The following is a 21,469-nucleotide window of genomic DNA, read 5'->3' on the forward strand; positions in this document are numbered from 1 at the left end:
GCCTTCCCTTTGGTATCCAATGCCACAGGCCAGCTGAGCCCAAATGCCAACAGGCTGCACAAGGTCTGATTTCTCATTATAGACAGACTTTTGTCATAGATCCTGAGTTGTTGATTTATAAACACAGAGTGGCAAATATGCCTCAAAAGGAAGATGGAGTCGTGCTTTTTTTTTTTTTTTTTTTTCTTTTTAGGGCCGAATCTATGGCGTATGGAAGTTCCCAGATTAGAGGTATAATCGGAGCTACAGCTGCTGGCCTACCCCACAGCTCACGGCAACGCCAGATCCTTAACCCACGGAGGATTGAACCCAAAACCTCATGGTTCCTAGTCGGATTCGTTTCTGCTGTGCCTGGAGTCAGGCTCTTTAAACTTGAATGTACATAGGAATCACCTGGGTTGGGGGAGGTTGGGGGCTGCTGGCGTTTAAAATGCAGATTCCAATTCAGCGGATCCATGAGCACTGCCCTGTGGGCTCTCAGGGGAAGCTGATGCTGGCTCCTGTGTGCCTCACAGGCTGAGGCCCTACCTGGTGACCAGGCCCGAGCCTGTGGGTGACTCCTGCCTCCGCCCTTCTAGCCCTTGCATCTGACAGCGCCGTCGGGCCCAGGAATGACTGTGTGCATCTTGCTGTCTAGGTTTGTCCATCCCCGTTTTGGACCCATCAAATGCATCCGCACACTCCGCGCTGTGGAGGCCGATGAGGAACTCACCGTTGCCTATGGCTATGACCACAGCCCCCCGGGGAAGAGCGGGCCGGAAGCCCCCGAGTGGTACCAGGTGGAGCTGAAGGCCTTCCAGGCCACCCAGCAGAAGTGAACAGCCTGGCTCTGGGCTTCAGAGACTTGGAATAGAAACCTGGATCTATGCACTACGTTTCTCCGACAACGGGACAACCAGGGACTGCTCATGCTGTGACATCACATCCTCTCACTCCGCGTTCGCAACGACTTTCTCGAATACTAACTAGGTTTGACTCTATTACTCATACCAGTTTAAAATTAGCTAGCCTCGCAACAACGCCCTACTGAGAGGTACTGTCGAGCACTTGACAGAAAACAGTGATGTTCTTGGGTGGGTCAAGTCTAAATCTGTACCACGTTCAGAGATGCCAAATGATTAGACTGAAAAAGGGAAAGGGGTTTTTCAGTCATTTTTAGTCAGTGGTTTTTCCATGAGGTTTATTTCTCTGGCCGATGCAAACTGTGTTATCACACTTGCATACACGCCGTATGGAGGGTAGAGAATTACTACATTTTTATTCTCTAAATGTAGTATAATTTGCCTTTTAACCTTTGATCTGTATCTTGCAATAGAATGGCTTCGTTTTTTGCCCTAGCGAACAGAACCCCACTTTTTGAGTCACTTTGCCCCCTAGTCCTCTTCTCTATCCTAGATGTCTTTTACAAGAGAACACTTCCAAATGGATTTCGTGTCCGTGCCATGTGTAGGTCTTTCTGGCTCTTTCTATATCATTGTTTCATGATTATGTCCTAATATAAAGACCTGGCTCATAGGGCCGGGCTCTTCTTATAGAATTATTATTCTCGCATGTAAACAAAGATATCTTTGCTTTAAGATGTGAGAAGAAATGAATTTACTTTGTTTGCATTAAGTTATGGAAGAGTTGTAATATATACTTAAAGAAAGAAGAGAGGGAAATTAGTATTTCTAAGCAGTAACTGTGGCAATTTTGCAATATCCTCAATAGTGCTAGTAATTTTTTTTCTCCTTGGGTACACATTAAATGTACATAACATAGAGCAGTCTGGCTTGCGGCACACAGTGCATTGAATTCAAAAATATAGCAAACTTGAATTCTAACACAGAATTCAAATGTTCTTTTTTTTTAATCGCTACTATTAAGAGAGATGTACTGATCACTAGGTACAAATCAAACCTTAACGCTAAAACTCTTCATCATTGTAATTTCAAAGCACTTACCTGCTTCGAAGCCTTGTGAATTAAGAATAACACCTGTATAGTTTAAACGCAATGATATCAATAGCATTTCAGCCGTTTTGCTAGCCATGTGTAATCACAACTGCAGAATTAAGGAGACAACCCCCAGTTTTTTAGTTTAGCTAGATTAGGTACGTAGTGTAACTGGGATTGCTCTGAATGAATTCTAAGAGTTGGGGTTTTGTAAGCACCCTCACCATACACCATCGCTATGTTTTAGATGAGGAGCTGGGAGGTCTGGAGGGCAATGCTTGCTCCAGGCTGCAACTGTCAACTGGGACTCCTGTCCCTGAGTCAGTTTGGTCTTGAAGCTGACACAGGTGGACAGTAGGGAAGGCTTGCAGGGAGGAGGAGAAGAGAAGAGAAACAGGCAAGAGGAAGTTTGTTATTTCATGTTAGTTACATGATGCTCTTAGGAAGAACCTAACCAAAGTGCTTGATCCAGGGCTGCTGACAACCTTCAGTTCTGGCAGCTCCTGGGCTTGGGATTCAGCCCTCAAGGCAGGAACAGAAGTGGCCCTTTCCCTCTGGAAGGCCAGGCCTCCTGGAGCTCCCCCAGCAATACTGCTTCGTGACGATGGTTTCAGGGAAGTAAGCTGCTGGTTCCCTCGTGAGAAGTTCTGCGGGCTGCCAGAAAGGTCTTCCATGAAGGGAACTGACTAGTTTTTAGATCAAGAGGCATCAGGATAGGATCGCTTCTATTCTGTAGAAAGAGACCATTCTGTAAACTGTGACAGACGGGCAGAGCCGTGGGACTTGTATACTGATAGGTGCTTTCATTCAAACGCCTCCTAAAGTGAGTGACTGTTGTCTGGAGCAAGTTGGCTGGCTTTGATTAATCACAGTCTGCAGTCCATTGCCTTGTGGAGCCAAGGCAGGGAATGAGGTCAGGGGAGCGTCTGAGGTCACGCCTCTGATGCTAGGACTTCATGCCTGAGGACAGTGTCATGCTCCTTGAGAGTGTCATTTCTGTCCCAAGGCGCTACCCCATTCACATGGAATGTTTTCTTTTCTTTTTGACAAAAGTGATTGAAAAATTGTAAATAGTGATTAACCAGCGGATCCACTTTCCAAATGAGATAGCGAGTGGTAACACTTGGCAGTCTGTCTGTCCATGACGTTTGGACCAGTCTGTCTGTGATGCTCAGACCAGTCAGAGGCAGCAGGACCCAAAAGCTGAGCCTCTCTGTCCTCCATCCTCACTCCCCAGTGCTTCCCCCACCCAGCCCTTGCCTCTCCTCCTTGTCTCTTGAAGTGCCCTGTTCATACAGAACCACGTGCCACCCTTCTCCCCCACCCCCCCTCCAGACAGTCTCTCTTGCTCTGTGTGCGCCCTTGGCACCCTCTATGTCTGTCCCTCCATGAGTACCTCTTTCCATCACTCTGCGTCCGTGTCTGGCTCTGCGGCTCCTACTGTCCCCCTGCCCCCTACACATTCCTAAACCTAAGGCTTTGTTGCTGGGTGGAGTCGGAGGGGGCCTTGAGATTCACTGTGTTCTGTAGGTCAGTGAAACTGTTGACGGGGTTGGGGTCCCGTAAGGAATGAACTGATGAGGAAATAAGGGTTTGTTCCCTGTGGGAGCCAGAGTCTGAAGGGGAAACCCTGTCTTTTGCTAGTGAATCTTGACATCCGCTGTGGAAGGAACTGTGTCCGGTCCCAAGTAGTTTCATCAGCCTCATGACAGGAATGTGGACGATTCCATGTGGTGGGGATTAAAAGAATAAGGTGACGCTCTGCTCCAGAGGGGCCATGTACCTAGGAAGGTGCACGACACCCTGGTCACGAGGTGATTCACTCAGAGCCATCTCAGTTCAACTCCTGCATGACTAGATCTTTCCTTAGCAGCTTCTCTATGACAAAATATTATCTTGTGTTAGAGTTAGGAATAGGAACTAACCTGTAGGAGTATGTCCCCAAATGGGCATTTGGATGGGACAAACAAAAAACAACCGTTAAGGACTGACTTTCCGACACAAAGGAACGTGATTAAAAAGCAACAGGCAAGGAAGATTTGAGTTTTGTGGAACCTATTCTTATTTTAACCTGCTTCCTCTCTGGTCTGCCTGAGAAACTGAGAAGGAAATTTGTTGTTCAAGACCGCTTTGAACCTGAGGAAGTGAACGTAACTTGCCTTCTGGGGGTTCCTCATACTTGAAAAGCAATTTCCTTGTCACCCACAACCTCAAAAGGCCAAAGCAGAGGTAACCATTGACCACATTTAATTGTAACGAGTCAAATTGTAGTAACTGTGAACAGTGAGTTCAAGGCGCGTCTTCTCAGTGAGTCAGTATGTGGTATTGAGTAGCCTTCCTTTGATATATGAAATTTTAAATCATTCACTGCAAAATGCATTTAAGATCTTCCAGGAAGGTATCATTTTCTGTTTTGCTTTGTTTGAAAACAGTTGCCTCAAGTTTCTGTCTTAAGAGTAGTGATTTAGAATCCAGACCTCTTTTGTTTTAGAAAAACAAGCAAAAACTACGTTGCAAGACTGGTAGCTGTAATGTTTATTTGCCGCAGATCAAAGGTTCACAAAAATATCCTAAATTTATATCTACTTGAGGTACCTTGATAGATTGTTTTTTTCTTCGGTCTTTCCCTTCAGGAATTTGGAGCCTCGGTGTCAACTTTTCTTTGAAACATACGAAATTGTACAAGTTTTATTTTGCCAGATGTGTGCAGACATATTCAAAGCAATGAAACTATTTCAAGCCATACAAACCACAGGGATGGAAACCCTTTTCACAAATTTTAATGTGTTTGTATGTAAATAGACGTTTGTATGAACTATTTTCATGGTAGAATGAATATATTTCAATGAAGTTGAATTATTCCAGTGCTATTTAAACAAATGACAAAAATTTTTGGTGAGAATTATCTGAGTCTATTGAGATACAATGCAGATCAATTTTGATTTTTACAAAATCCAAAGCCTACAAATAACTCTGACTCATGGCAACTTCCCCGTGTCGTTGCACCTGACGTGGAGACAGCTCGTAGGCTTCCCCAGTGCCTCAGCCGCTTCCTGGTGGAAGTTAGGTGCTCGTGGAGGTGTGTCCACCTTTTAGAGACATCGCTCCAGGCCCCTTTGGGGGCCTGAGAGTGAATCAGAGGCATTAGAGACACCGGTGCAGTTATCCAGAGCACAATTTCTTTGCAGGGCAGCAGAATCAGAAGCCAGACATGGCCGTGTGACCCTGGGAACTGGGTTTTCTGGCCGCCGTCTACCGCCACCCTTACTGCCTAGTCACACACGTCAGGGAGGCTGCCCTCTGTGGAGTTGGGGCTCACACCCCTGGGGTGGGACTTCACGGTTTTGCCAGTGGTCCCTGCCTCCTGGCCTCCACCTCACAGAGGATGGAGGAGGGTGCTGCTGGCAAGGGGCCCATTTCTCAGCACAGTACACTTCCTGTCTCAGCTCTGGGAGACTATGCACCCAAGCACCCAACTTCCAACCAGAGAGAGACGTCCTCGGATAACGAAGACCCTTGCTTCCTCTGTCTGTGACTTTACACACGTCGTTAGAAGTCGTTTTAGCATCAAGACCAATCCCATCCCTAGGACATACCTCCCAACTCCCCTGATTCTTATTAGAACGCTCCTTTATAATGATATTCAATTTGAGTGGGTTCCCCCCCCTTTGTTCCTGGATGTAATGAAATGATAAATATGATGACAGATTTTCACTGTGTATACTAGCAATATGTACACACATGCCAGTGTATCTTAACACACAACTTGGTTACATTTTGGATTATTGTCATTAATCTCGATTCATGTAATTGGGAAACTCCAGGGACCTCGTAATGTCTGCTTATCATAGAAGAAAGTTGGGTTCATGGTTCTGAGCTCCCTACTTCAAAAGTTTTTCCTCCTGGGTTTTCTGTGTTCTCTTTTTATTCTGAAATGTGTAAATTAGGTTGTGAGGTATGTTTAAGGATTGGAAGCTAGGGGAATGCTTTAGGCATTTCTTGCAACCAAAAGTTAACCTCATCACAGTTAACGAGCATCTTTGATTGGTCTTTTGTGGAATCTGAACTAAATCTATGAGCCTTATTCAATATCTATAATTCTATGATTTTTTTTAAATTATGGGAAATTAATGAAAGATGTTTACATGAATAACGTTTGCCCTTACTGTGTTATGAATGAGTTTTTTGTAGTGTGTCTGGGTGCATGTGCAAGAGAGTAGGAAAAATGTTTCTGAAACAAAACTTGACAAATATTTGTAATGAAAAGTAAATTTAAAGATTGCTATAATTGCGCTATAGAAACAATGCAAGTATTAAACAAAATATACAATCACTTGCCATTGTCTTTCTTTGGTCGTCTAGAGCAGAAAGGCAGTAACGTATTTCTCATGACACGTCTACCTGTATATTTAAATGACTGAGCAAACTTTACATTAAGAAGTTGATTTAATTTTTTAATGTATTATTTTTTACGTATCCTCACGCTCCTCTTTTCCTTTTAGGGCTGCGTCTGTGGCATATGGAAGTTCCCATGCTAGGGGTCAAATCAGAATTATAGCTGCCAGCCTACACTACAGCCACAGCAATGCGGGATCTGAGCCACATCTGCAACCTACACCATAGCTCACAGCAACGCTGGATCCTTAACCCACTGAGCAAGGCCAGGGATTGAACCCGCATCCTCATGGATGCTAGTCAGATTCGTTTCTGCTGAGCCACGACAGAAACTCCTGAAGTTGCTTTAAAATGTTATTAACCTTTTACTGTTTTCAAAGCGTTATAGCAAGACCTGCGGGAGGGGGATGGAGAGGTTCGGTGCTTTCTGTCTATTTGGCATGACACCCCATACATCCATGATTCCAAAAAAATTAGCAACAGCAGCCAGAAGTATCTGATTGACTGTATAAATGTTAAGGGTATGAACGTAAATGAGAGGATCGGGGAAAATGTTTGAAGAATGGGAAACTGCGACTTGTGGTCGAAGTTACAGGACCGTTGTTAGTTGTGGTAGATCTTGGAGGCCTTAGGAGGACAGCTTTGAGCCACAGAAACCAGGAACCCCTTATTTCTGCCCAGTCACAGTCAGCATTCCTGAACTCTCCCCTACAACATTCCCAAAGCACAAAGCCAATGACTATTTCGCAATTTGCTCCATGAAGATGTGGGTTTGGTCCCCAGCCTTGCTCAGTGGGTTAAGCTAGCTAGCGTTGCCGTGAGCTGTGGTGTATGTCGCAGACACGGCTTGGATCCCCCCAAAATTAGCTATCAGCTGGGCCCTCTGCCCAAGGTCCCAAAGCAGTGAATTCTAGCAAGTCAGACCAGGCTACGTGAGGCAGTTAGGCATCAAACTGAAACAGCCCAGGAGCTTCCTGCTTTATTTTAGCTCCCTCATTGGCCCATTTCTTGATCTTACACCCTTTCTTTCATTGAAGCAAGAAAGGTGACTCAACCCAAGCCACTGCTGGATCAGCTTCACCACCTGGAAAGAGACGCCTCCACGTGCTGGATCTTTAAGGCAGAGTTTCACCCACTGACACACAATATTGATATTCTTCTTCCTTGTGGGGAGAGGGGTGTGAAATTTAAAATTTAATAAAACTGGGGTGAGTTGAAGAAGCTAAACCAAAAAGTGAAGGAGAAGTTCCTGATGTGAAGGAATGGGATCTGTGGCATCTTGGGAGTACTGGGACACAGGGTCCGTCCCTGGCCAAGCCCAGCGGATTAAGGATCCCTTGTTGCCACAGCTGCAGTATAAGTTGCAACTGTGGCTTGGATCCGATCCCTGGGCCAGGAACTCCATATGCTGAGGGGTGGCCAAAAAAGAAAAAAAATAATAATAAAAATTTTTTAAAGGGAGGGATCAGGCAATTTCTTGTGGATTAAGGTGGGTGTGGGCTCAAGGGTAGTAGCAGTTACTGTAAGGAAGACTGAGACCAAATTATTTTAGTCTCAGTAATCATCCCCTATATACCTCTTACTAAATAGCTGCCTTTGGGTTTTAATGTTCCAGACCATTTAGCCTGCTAATTCATACCAGACTTGAAATTATTTCAGCAGTTATCTCTAGAATTAGAATTAGATAAAAATCATTCAGAAGGATTTTATGCATCTAACTGGTATGGGGTTATTCAAATAGAAAGCTCTGTCCCAAAAGTATTTTTTAGAACAGTGTTGCCTTTCATATAAAAATATGGTGCAAACTCCCCTGCAACATATTGGTGTGACTTCTTTGTGAAAACCAAAAGCCATGGTTTGGAATTTAGAGCTTCACTTTTTTTTTATAGCCACACTGGAGGCATTTGAAAATTCCTGGGTCAGGGATTGAGTCCAAACCACAGCTGTGACCTCCACTGCAGCTGCCACAAAGCCAGATCCCTATAACCCACTGCACTGGGCTGGGGATCGAACCGGCACCTCCACAACAACCCCAGCAGCTGCAGTCAGATTCGTAACCCACTGCATCATGGCAGGAACTTCTGAGCTTCACTTCTTATAATGTAGATAGAAAAAGATGAAAGATGAATGGCTCCATCTAGATTGCTACCAAATTTTTACTTTTGCAAGTATCAGAATGCTTCCAGCTTCAACAAACATAAACCCGCCTCGATATAGCTGAAGTGATAAAGATTTACTATCTCACATAACAAGAAGTGTTGAATGACCCTGGAGTTGGTTCATTCTAACCAACTTTCTATTGTTCTGCTCTGCAGTTCTCAGCAGGTCAGGTTTGCCCTCAGGGGCCAGCTCACCTCACAGTCCCAACATGGTTGTCACAGTTCCAGACATCACACAGCCTGATGTGGCAGCATCCAGTGGGTGAATAGGAAAGTTTCAGCAAGGCCCAGATGTCAAAGCATCAGAAGAGACACATTTAATTCATCGGGAAGTAAGGAATCAAGGACCATTCTGATTTGGGATCTGAACCACTAAACAGTGGACTAATCACTTCTGAAAATCACTCCTGTCGCCACTGTGGATGCTGAATGACCTGTGCTCTCCAGTTTTTGTTTCTATTTCCAAAACAATCCATTGATTTATTCATGGCCCAGCTCCCTCTTGTGGTGAGGATTTATTCTCACACTGTTTTTGACATGAAGCTGGAGAACAAAAAGAACTTTGGCAAAAGGATGATTTAATACGTTTTGAGAACAAAGGTGAAAACTGAGCTAATGTTTATTCCTGTCATCGGGTTGAACTTTGAATAGGCGAATGAAGACACAACTTCCAAGGCTTTTTTATTTTTAAAAGAAGCCCAAATTTCAAAAGGGTTAATAGCACATTTGGAGCCTGCAATAAACTAAATTAAGCAAAGCTCGGTTTTCTTTTAAAATAACAAAAAGTCATTTTTAGGTCATGTAGCTCTTTAAAAGCACCATTTTCTGCAAAACATGGTTTATGAGTTCATTAGTCTAAATTAATCTTATCCTTTTTTTATTTTTTTGGTGGAAGTTACTGGGCCAGGGATTGAACCTGAACCACTGAAGTGAAAACCCCTGGATCCTTAACCCACTGCACCACAAGGGAACTCCCATACTTCAATTTTTTAAAAATCAAACTTTAGCACTCTGCCTCTGTGTGTGTGTGTGTGTGTGTGTGTGTGTGTGTGTTGAGGAACTTACCACTTACCTAGGTAAGACTTATAGCACCTACAGCCATATGAGACACAGCCAGAAACCTAAAAGCACTAGACTTCTGAGCAATCAATAACTATTTCAAAGTTCTTGTACTTTGCTGGGCAGAACTACCTTGACACAGACACTGAGGAACACCTGAGCCTCAGCACCTCTGACCCAGTGAGGTGTGACAGCCATCGAGAGAGAGGGAAGGAGAAAGTATCAGAAAAATGTAGCTGGTTTTCTAAAAAATCTCTTTTCCAGTTTTCTAGCACCATGGCTTGAAACCAGGTACCCTAGCAATCTCTGACAATGTTCTAGGCCTGCACTTCTCCAACCTTAGGGGGCAGAACACCTGGGATTCTGCTACCTGTGCAGATTCCCAGACCCTGCCCCTGGAGACCCTGCCTGTGGATCAGGTCCCCTGGGCAGAACACAGAAACCTGGCATTGCTGCTCTGCAGTTGGGTTCAATAAGTGCTGCTCAGAGTGGTATTCCTGAGTAATTAAGAAAAGATAAAATTAAGTGAAATGTACCCTGCCTAATGATAACGGTAATGGTTCTGAGAACCACAGGCTTCCCTCAAGAACTCAAAATTCACTCTCTGGGAGCTCTTTTAAGATCAGAGCAGAGATAGCTCAAGTCACCAGAAAAAAAAAAAGAGAAAACCGGTTCTCAAACCAGCAGGACTTGATCTGCTAAAATATCTTTAAAAACAATGAGGATGTTTAGAATTTTCTTCAAATTCCAATACGGAAGGTGGGGGAAGTGGATGAGGACGTAAATAAAACCAGACTGACTGACCACGTGTGGATAGTGATTGAAGCGAAGCCATGAGGACCCGAGCATTCATTATCTTACACTGTGTATTTTTCTGTGTTTCAGAATCTCCGTAGTAAAAAGTTAAAGAAAAAAAAGAAATTAAAAAAGAACAAGTTATTAACCAAAAACATATTGTCAAGGAGGAAGAAATTTTTCTCTATCCTCCTAGGTTCTTCCAGCTGGTCTAAGTATTAAATTGACATGAAAGAGAGTAACAGGAGAGAATCAAGCAAGTTTTTTGTTTTTTTTTTTTGTTTTTGTTTTTCCTTCTTCTTAGGCCCACACCTGTGACATCTTGACATTCCCAGGGTAGGGGTTGAAATCAGAGCTACAGCTGCTGGCCTACACCACAGCCACAGCAATGTGGGATCCAAGCTGTGTCTGTGACCTACACCACAGCTCATGGGAATGCTGGATCCCTACCCACTGAGCGAGGCCAGGAATCAGACCCACATCCTCATGGATACTAGTTGGATTCCTTTCCGCTGAGCCACAATGGGAACTGCCAGAATCAAGCGAGTTTGATAACATGTGTACATGGGAGAGACCCAGGAGAACTGAGAAACTCACCAGAATGACTGAAGCGCTCACCTTAAACAGCATCCTTAGCTAAAGACAAAAGAGGATGTTGAGGGTGGGGAGAATTGGTTATGGAGAGTTAGCAGGAAAAGCTTGGCAAACAAGGGTAAGGTTCTTAGGCGGACTGAAGTCATTGCCTTCCCCGATCATGAGAGTTTCTAGAGATGTGGTCATCCTCCCCTTCCTGGTACAGCCAGGAAGACACCCTTACAAATGACCATTTCTCTTATAAATGTGAGTGGAGGGGGAACTTCTGCTTGGTTTTCAGAGCATTTCCCATGCCTGCTGCTCCTAACCAACTTAAAATAATGCCAAAGAGACATATTGAGGGGTGGCAAACTCTGCTCCCCTATACAAACATATAGCAAAATACCAAAGAACAAGTGTCACAGAGGCAAACACATTATCTGTCTTAATTCTGCCCAAGTAATTGCCTTCCTGGAATTTCCCAGGTGTGTTGGCAAACTAATCCCCCTGTGAAATGGATCTATCAGACACTATTAACAAGTACATGAATGTAAGTGCAAACTCCCCTTGTTCTGACTCTTTGCTCACCAAGCAAGCCTCTGATTATCAATCCGCCTTCAGGGAGAGGATACTCTTTTTGCTTTTTAGGGCCGCAGTACAGGATCCAAGCCACATCTTCGACCTATACCACAGCTCACCGAAAAACCGATCCTTAACCCACTGAGCAAGGCCAGGGATTGAACAAGCATCCTCACAGAGACAACATCGATTCTTAACCTCCTGAGCCACAATGGAAACCTCTAGGTATTCTGACTGTGCTAGCACAGCTCCTCAGTACATGTGACAGGCAGTCTTCACTGAGTGCCACTCAACTAGGATTCTGGTTTTGATCCTGGTCTTGTAAGTTTGGTTAATGAATCTGTCCTGGGAGGTGGAGCTATTCGTAATGTGCTGACAAAATATCCGAGTTCTGAGCCTATAAAGATGAGGGAAAGCCTTAAATCAAGGACAATTTCCCAAGGCAATGAAATGTCTCCTGGTGGAACTTCTTAGGAAGAAGCCAGCTGGGGAATAAACACCCCCCCCACCCCCGCCCCAGCTTGTGGCTGCTTTCCTTAATGAACTGAATGTTTACTACGATATAGGCAGTAAGGTTGTACTAGGTATTTCCATTAGTTATCTCACTTGATTTTCACAGTAGAAAACACTGTGGTATGTAATTACATACTTACTCTGGACAAAAAAAAAAAAAAAAAAAAAAAAAAAGTCACCTGCCATACTGGTAAACAAAGGATGTTGGGATGACCAAGTTATCAGCTACCAAAGCTGCCTGGACTGTGCACCCTGCAGGAATTCAGGATGAAGAAAAGCAGGCTATTGGCCCTAGATAGTTAAGGCGCAGATCAAAGGGATGATTTCAGTGAGCTCAGACTTTTGCATATTCCCATTCCCATGTGACTATCTATCTATTCACTAACGTGTGTGTGTGTGTGTGTGTGTGTGTGTGTGTACACATGAATGATTTTTTTTTTTTTGCTTTTTTTTTTAGGGCCGCACCTGCGGCACATGGAGGTTCCCAGGCTAGGGGTCTAATCAGAGCTACATGCCCGCCTGCACCACAGCCATAGTAATGACAGATCCGAGCCTCATATGTGACCTACACCACAGCTTACGGCAACACCGGATCCATAACCCACTGAGCAAGGCCAGGGATCGAACCCGCAACCTCATGGTTCCTAGTCAGATTCGTTTCTGCTGTGCTACCACGGGAACTCCCTGTAATGATTATTAAGCATTGTTCCTTGAAACAGAATTTCAGTGAAACTCTCCATCTCATTACAAAGAATTGTCAAGAGTTTACCATTTAAGATAGTGTTACTAGTAAATCCATTCAACCAGCCCTTGTAAACCCATTTGCTGACAATGAATGGACAGTGAGGGTGCTGCTGTTAACCTGTCCATGATGTAGACGGTAGCATCAGGATACTTGAATTCCGTATGTAGAAACTCCAAGGCATGTACCTGTCTGATACCCAGTGTCACTTCATGTATTAAACATTAGCAGCACTGAACTTCTATGTCTATATAGATATCATCTATATTCAAGCAAACATAATATTCTGAATGTCCTTCCCACACTCCAGTGTTTCCACACCCCCTGGGGTGTGTGCTCTATCCATCTTATTCTGTTTGATGGAACAATATATCCCAATATAACAGAGGGCATTACTTATCATTTTATTTTTTCTTTTAGAAGGCTTCTTTCTATTCCAAAGTCTGATCTGATAAGCTGCTCTCCCTCCCGCACCCATTGCATTGTGATAATTGCTCAGGTACAGTAGACACACCAGGACACAGGTGACTGGGTTCAGCCTTTTGCAGGCCCAGAATAATGAAGGGTAGTGAGAAGAACAGGCTCAATTTGAGGTCAAAAGATCTAGACTCAAGCCCTCTGAACTTTCTTCTCTCCCCTGCCCTTTAGGGCCGCCCCCAAGCCACATGGAAGTTCCCAGGCCAGGGGTCGAATCAGGGCTACAGCCACCGGCCAACACCACAGCCACAGCAATGCTACATTGAGCTGCATGGGTGACATACACCACAGCTCACGGCAACGCCAGATCCTTAACCCTCTGAGTAAGGCAGGGATCAAACCTGCACCCCCATGGACACTGGTCAGATTCATTTCCATTGAGCCACAACAGGAACTCCCCGAACTTTCTTCTCTTTAATGCTGTTTCCCTTTTATAAATGAGTCCAATAAAAATTGCTCCACCTGTTTCACAGGCTCGTTTTAGGAATAATGCAAATAACAGACACTGGATTGTCTACCCAAAAGCCATTCACAAGACATTTTCCTCCTTGCCTAAAATATTCCTCCGGTGCCTGAAATATTCACATTTCAAGAATCCTTTTGCACCCCAATGTTCATAGCAGCACTATTTATAATTGCCAAGATATGGAAGCAACCTAAGTGTCCATCACCAAATGATGGATAAAAAAGATGTGGCACACACACCACACACACACACACACACACACACACAGAGCGAAATACTACAAAGTCATAAAAAAGAATGACATTTTGCCACTTACAACAACATGGATAGACTTGGTGGGTATTATGGTAAGTGAAATAATTCAGATAGAGAAAGGCTATCTGATAGTGTATGTTTTTACTAATATGTGAAGTCTAAAAAATAAAACAAACAAATATAACATTACAGAAGCAGACCTACAGATATAGAGAACAAACTAACTAGTGGCTTCCAGAGGAAGCGGGGAGGGACAATACAAGTGTAGGGGATTCAGAGGTGCAAACTACTATGTATAAAATAAATAATCTACAAGGAGATATTGTACACCACACAGAATATAGCCAATACTTTATAATAACTATAAATGGAGTATAACCTTTAAAATTGTGAACTATTACATCGTACGCTTGAAACATATAATATTGTACGTCAGCTCTACTTCAATAAAACAAACAAAAATTAAAAGATTAAAATGTTCTAGGGGTTCTTGCTGTGGCACAGTGGATTAAGGATCCTGCGTGGTGCAGCTGTGGCATAGGTTGCAGCTATGGCTCAGATTTGATCCCTGGCCCCAGAACCTCCAAATGCCACTGGTGTGGCCAAAAAAAAAAAAAAAAAAAAAAAGTTGAAATGCTCTATTGTGGCAACTCCAAAAAAAGAAGAATCCCGTGCAGCTAAGCCTGGCCACCAGACGCAGTTCTGGCCAATGAGATGTTGGGGACGGGGGTGAGGTGCAGGTGGTAGTCACTGAGTGGAGCCTCCGGGAAAACTATGTCAAAGAAAGAGATTCCAGTAGGCATACTGCCTTCATCTCTTCTTCCCCATTCCACTTTTCACCCAGTAACCAAAGTGAGTTTTTATTTTTATTTTTTGGCTGTGCCCAGGGCATGTGGACGTTCCTGAGCCAGGGATCAAACCCACACCACAGCAGTGACCCAAGTTGCTGCAGTGATGACACTGGATCCTTAACCCTCTGAACCACCAGGGAACTCCCAGAGTGAACTTTAAAAAATAGTGAAGCAGATCATGCCATTGCCTTACTGAATCCCTTTCCACTGCAGTTAAAATTAAATCAAGCTGTGTACCCTGGCCTGGCTACCCTCCACCTCCCAGTATCATTCAGTCCTTTCTCCCCGACTCCCTGTACTCCAGCCAGACCTTCTGTTCCTCAAAGTTGCCAAGTGTTTTCCTGGCTCTAGGCCATCACACCTGCTGATTTCTCTGCCCTCAGCTCTTCTCCAGCTTTTGCACAGCTCGTCAACTGTCAGCTCTTCACTCATATGTTTGCATTAAAGATGCTTTGCTGACCACCCTTCACTCACCCTCTCTCTCTCATCACCCAGTTTGCCTTATTACTGTCTTTCATCTCAATCCCAGTTATTTTGTATACTTGTTTATTTGTTAATTGTGATCTATTGCTAGAATACAAGCATCCCCAGGGTACAGCCTTTGTCTCTCTTGTTTATTGCTATATCCTTAGCCACTTGCACAGTAGCTAAAACACAGCAGACACTTATTCAATATTTGCCGAATAAATGAAGGGCTTTCCCTATGGATCTGCATCTTCTATTCATTACTTATTTATTTATTTTGGCCTTACCCATGGCACGTGGAAGTTCCTTGGCCAGGGGATCGAACTTGCACCACAACAGTTACCTGAGCCATGGAAGTTTCAATACCAGATCCTTAACCCACTGAGCCACCAGGGAACTCCCATTCATTACTTATTCATCAAAGGAAATGAGAGGCTAAATAAGACTTTCTAGTGGGAATAACAAGTGCCTAACACAGGACATGCATAATGGCTACATGACTTTCATGAAGGGACAGTCAAGGAAGCTAACATGGTAGCAAAAAAAAAAGTTAAAGGAGCAATTGTGATTGGCCGAGAGTGGAATGTAGTGGAAAACACTTTATCACTCTAATTGCCAAATAACTGTTTGGGGTTTTTTGGTTTGCTTTTTTACTTTTTAAGAAAATTGAAGTGTAGTTGTTTGTTTCGTTTCTGTGTTTTTAGGGCTGCATCTGTGGCATATGTTAAGTTCCCAGGCTAGGGGGTCGTATTGGAGTTGAAGCTGCCAGCCTATACCACAGCCACGGCAACACCAGATCCTCCCTTAAGTTGGCTGATAAATTCAAAGCACTCCAGTCAAAATCCCAACATGGTTTCACATAGAATTTGACAAGATGAATCAAAACCTTAGGTAGGTTAGAACAAAGGCCCAAGAATAACCAAGATGCTGGATGAAGGTGAAGGACTTTCCCTACCAAATATCAAGATATAAAGCTCTAGCAATCAGGTAGTATCAGTCTAGTGACAGACAAGCAGACCAATGGAATAAAACAGCCCAGAAACAGCTCCATGGGTTAAGGATGTGGTATTGTCACTGTTGTGACATAGGTTTCCCTGACCCAGGAACGTCTGCATGTCCCAGGCATGGCCAAAAAAAAAAAGTTTTGTCGGACAGTATAAGGTGTTTTGAAGTCCTGCCTCAGGGCCTTTACATAGCCAAACATACTCTTCCTTCAAATCTTCATATGTCTTCTTCCTTCAGTTCATTCAGAGAGATTCAGATCTGACTATGCTATCCAAATAATTGGGAGTTCCTGTCATGGCTCATTGGAAACGAATCCGACTAGTATCCCTGAGGACACAGGTTCAATCCCTGGCCTTGCTCAGTGGGTTAAGAATCCAGCATTGCTGTGAGCTGTGGTGTAGGCCACAGACACGGCTTGGATCCTGAGTGGCTGTGGCTGTGGGATAGGCCAGCAGCTATAGCTCCTGTTCAACCTCCAGCCTGGGAACTTCCATATACTGAGGTTGTGGCCCTAAAAAGCAAAAAACAACCAAAAAACAAATAATGCCCCTGGGCTTCCATCATTCTTTATCCTCTAACCTGCCTTACTATGGTCTTCAAAGCACTTGTTAACATTTCACACTTTTATCCTCTCTCTCGGTATATGTGTGCATTTATTTATATACAGACACACGCTTGCTATTTTGTAGAACCTTTTGAAAGCAGGTGACATGCTGAGTAATTTTCAAATGGCAAGCACTCAAGAGGATGATTATGTAGGAAACAAATGACATTCAAATAAGAGATCCTGACCGCAAACATATGGAAATTATTACCCATAATCAAGGCTGCTATGAGCAGAAGAAATAGATTTAGTTCCTCCTTCTTTTCCACCATATAGTTATTATTTTGCAGAGTACTTTGAAAGCAAGTTGCTAACATCTAGGCACTTAACTCATAAATACTTCCATATGGAGGTCCTAAGATTCTCCCATTTGGAGTTCCCATCGTGGTGCAGTGGTTAACGAATCCGACTAGGAACCATGAGGTTTCGGGTTCGGTCCCTGCCCTTGCTCAGTGGGTTAACGATCCAGCATTGCTGTGAGCTGTGGTGTAGGATCCCGCGTTGCTGTGGCTCTGGCGTAGGCCGGTGGCTACAGCTCCGATTGGACCCCTAGCATGGGAACCTCCATAAGCTGTGGGAGCGGCCCAAGAAATAGCAAAAAGACAAAAAAAAAAAAAGATTCTCCCATTTAACCTCAATACCATTATCACAACTAAGAAAATTAACAATCATTCTCTAATACCATCTAGCCTACAGTCGTCATTCAAATTTCCAAGTCCTCTTACATATTAAAAGGCACCCACAGTACTGTTTTTCTGAAATAAAAAATTTTAATGATTTAGCTCAAGTAAACCATTTTATTTGTAATCAATTTCTCAGCAAGCATGGTACAGGGTCCTTTTGAAGGGAAATAATCTAATCTAATTGTTTTTAAAAATACTATCTTTATGAATATATAAAATATTTATCAACAAAATCAACATACTTATTAGTTTGTAGACATTCAATTAAATGATTCTTAATTTTCACATTTTGGGGTCAATCCTTTTTTTTTTTCTCTTTTTCAGGTCTTAAAAATTGTCATGGGTCTTCAGAAATTCCTTGGTCCTGGCTCTGTGCAGCAGCTGCCTAAAGGATAAATTGCTTGCTAGCAGCAGCAGACAGGAGAGGATGACTCAGCAAAGAGCCTTCAAAATAGAAACCAATTTGAGCCCCAAACCTCCCCCTCCTTGCGGATGCCCAAGTTGCAAAAACTGGGCCACAGTGAGAAGTCCTGAGGCTCCAAGGGGAAACAAGGGTGAGAGTTTTTTTCTGCCTGTACAGCCCAGAGTTAAAGGGTCACCTCCAAGGGAAACAGCCTTTAAGGCAGTAACATGATGTAATCTGAGCAAGGCTGTCTGCACTGGTCAGAACCCCCGGACTGGAGCAACCAGTTTGGAAGAGTCCAGTGGCTTTTTTGTTTGTTTTGTTTTGTTTCTGCAGTGGAGGATAACCAAAATCAGAAGTATCTGATCTGAATTCAATTCATAAGGCCAAAAAAAGATTCTGGCTGTAGGAAACGTGGGGATGAGGACAGCTCCCACAAAGACAAAATACAACAGAAAGCAGAGATGATTGCATTAGCAGCAACTTTGCCAATGGCAGAAGAAAGAAGTCCTACTTAGGTTTCTAAGAGGATTTCATTATAAATCAATTTAAGAATAACTGCGTTAACGCACTAAAGGGGGCAGGTATTATGATAAACCCATTATTGCCCCATTTTGCAGATGGGGAAACTGAGGCTGAGGGAAATGTAACATGGCTTATAGGGGTCTTGTCTGGGGTCAGCTGGCAAAACTGGCCTTTGCTTGCCATCATGATACCAGAGAAAATGATGAGGACCCAGAATTAAGAAATGCTGTGGTTTTTGTTTTTTGGTTTTTTTTTTTTTAAGCTTAGCAAAGGAGCTGAAAACAGAGTGACATCATTTTTACTTTCATGTAACAAAATTCCCGGAAGAGACATGTTCTCACCCAAGACAATGCAGTATTGCTCTAATACAGCACTGGGCAGGAATTGCTCATTTCACCAAGCATGACTCAACCATCATGTCAAGAATGTTTTTCCTCTTGAAAGCCCTTGCAGCCAAATCGTCAAAGAATCAAGAGGAATCACTTAAGGATATGAGTGATTTTCAAATGGTGAACACTTTGGAAAGAGGGCAACTGTGGAGGAAACAAATGACAAAGACTAGATCCTGACTGCAAAGATGTATTACTGTACATAATCAAGGCTACTGTCAGAGGAATTAATGACAGCAGTCCCTCTTCTGTCCCACTGTAATATTCTAGGGAAGGATGAGTTGAGGGAAGGATGCCAAGCATAAACCCTCAGGCAGTGGCTCCTGCCTCTACCTTTCCCCATATCATAAAGAGACACGTAGCCACAAAGCTACAAAGCTGGCCTGGCATAGGTTAAGGATCCAGTGGGTTAAGGATCCAGTGTTTCCACAGATGCAGCACAGGTTGCAACTGCAGTTCGTATCTGATCCTAGGCCCAAGAACTCTGTATGCCTTGGGGTGGCAATAAATAAATAAATAAATAAATAAATAAATAAATAAATAAATAAAAAGGTCCACAAGGGAGTTCCCTGGTGGCTCAGCTGGTCTGGCATTTTCACTGCTTGGTATGGGTTCCATCCTAGGCACAAGAACGTCTGCATGCCAAGGGCTCCACCAAAAAAAAAGAAAAAAAGAAAAAAAAGTCCTCAAGTGTTCTGACAGTTCTCCACACACAGTTGGAGTTTGTCTTCTTCCCTTCAACCCCAGTAGGTTTTTGTGATCACCATTCAAGAATAGAGACCTCGAAATTAAAAAAAAAAAAAAAAAAAAAAAAAATTGACTTTGGAGTTCCTGCTGTGGCTCAGTGGCAACATACCCAACCAGTATCAATGAGGACATGGATTCGATCCCTGGTCTTGCTCAGTGGGTTAAGGATCCGGTGTTGCTGTGGGCTGTGGTGTAAGTTGCAGACTCAGTTCAGATCTGGCATTGCTGTGGTTGTGGCATAGGCTGGCAGCTGCAGATCCGATTCAAACCCAGCCTGGGAACTTCCATGTGCTAAAAAAAAAAAAAGGAATAGACTTCTGTGAGAAAAGCCCTCGGGCTTCTGCCCCACTGTAATATTCTAGGCAAGGGGCACTTGCTCTGGGCATCTTCGGCCACCCTAGGAGAACTCTGGCTACCTTGAGTTTTGGAGAAATTAGTTATGCAACAATAGGTACTAACACTAGTAACTCCTTTAATTTTCAGTTATCATCAGTCCCCTTTCAAAAATTGAAAGGACACTGAAGCCTAGAGTTTTCACCCTTACAACTTCTGGGATTCAGTCCCCACAAAACTGGACCTCAAAGTCCACAGGTGGCATCCACAGCCTCTCAGAAAGAAGAGGACAAAGGCAGGGATCAAAGGCAGTGGAAGGAGTTCCCATTATGGCACATCAGAAATGAATCTGACTAGGAGCCATGAGGTTGCAGGTTCGATCCCTGGCCTTGCTCAGTGGGTTAAGGATCTGGCGTTGCCATGTGCTGTGGTGTAGGTCACAGACGCGGCTTGGATCTGGTGTTGCTGTGGCTCTGGCGAAGGCCCACAGCTGCTCTGATTAGACCTCTAGCCTGGGAGCCTCCATATGCCATGGGTTCGGCCCTAAAAAGACAAAAAACAAACAAAGGCAGTGGAAGTGATCCATCCCAGTCAGAGACTAGCTGTGGGAGGTGAAGGAAAGATAGAGCCTGGGGGCTTTGAGGAAACAATAAAACAGAGAAGTTTAGGGAGCAGGATTATGAATTTGGATTTTGACATGCTTAGTTGGGTGTGTCACTGGTACCTCAAAAGGAACATGGCCCACAGGTATACAGAAGCAAAGTCAAAGCCTTGGAATCAAGGGTTCTGAAATCAAGCTCCTTTTGAAGATGAGATCATAAAGGGAAAGGGTGTTTAGCCAGAAGAGAAGAAAAAGAAGGACAAAGGCTTAGGGAGTGCCTCCTTGACTAGTTTGATACACATGACCATTTGTGATTAAGCTCCTGTGTCTTCAGAATCTTAAAATGTGTGTTATACAGTCTGTGGCTGTACAATGGGATAATAGATTCCACAAAGCAGACAACATTTACTAATCTTACATTTGCATAAGAAGTTTATGAATTGCTGGCTTGAGAAACTGGATGTTCTCTGTCAATAAGCCAAACCTAGACCAGATGCAATGGCACAGAGACTGGCAGAAATAAATGCTAGGAATACTACTAATACACCACTTGAAGATCTTTTGTATCCCGCAGAATGAATATATTCTTTTCAGATGAATATCCAGGTTTGGGAGATGTGACATCTTTTTCACTTTGGCGGAACTTCTTTAAGAAAAATGATTACATGGAGTTCTCTGAGGCTCAGAGAACTCCATGTAATCATGGAGTGTGTGTGTGTGTGTGTTAAGGACCCAGCACTGTCACTGCAGTGACTCAGGTCACAGATGTGGCCTAAGTTTGATCGCTGGCCTGGGAATGTCTACATTCTGCAGGCATGTAGGTGCTCCCAAAAGAGAAAAAGAAAAAAAAAAAAAAAGATTACATGACAACAAAAGCAAATGCAACAAAAGCAAAAATAAACAAGTGGGACTAAAT

General features: G+C 43.5%; 1 protein-coding gene across 4 annotated transcripts in view; it reads left to right on the top strand.

Annotated features, from left to right (window-relative positions):
• Positions 1–6,267, top strand: part of SETD7 (SET domain containing lysine methyltransferase 7) — a 48,925-nt gene extending 42,658 nt beyond the window's left edge. For all 4 annotated transcript variants that reach the window (XR_002346776.1, XM_021101560.1, XM_005656533.3 and 1 more), the window contains exon 9: positions 638–6,267. Coding sequence is in view for 3 of the 4 variants with exons in the window: in XM_021101560.1 (XP_020957219.1) it covers positions 638–818 (181 nt within the window). In the remaining variant the exon portion in view is untranslated. The remainder of the gene's footprint in view (positions 1–637) is intronic.

This window comes from Sus scrofa, chromosome 8, assembly GCF_000003025.6.
Source record: "Sus scrofa isolate TJ Tabasco breed Duroc chromosome 8, Sscrofa11.1, whole genome shotgun sequence".
Classification (NCBI taxonomy): Eukaryota; Metazoa; Chordata; class Mammalia; order Artiodactyla; family Suidae; genus Sus; species Sus scrofa.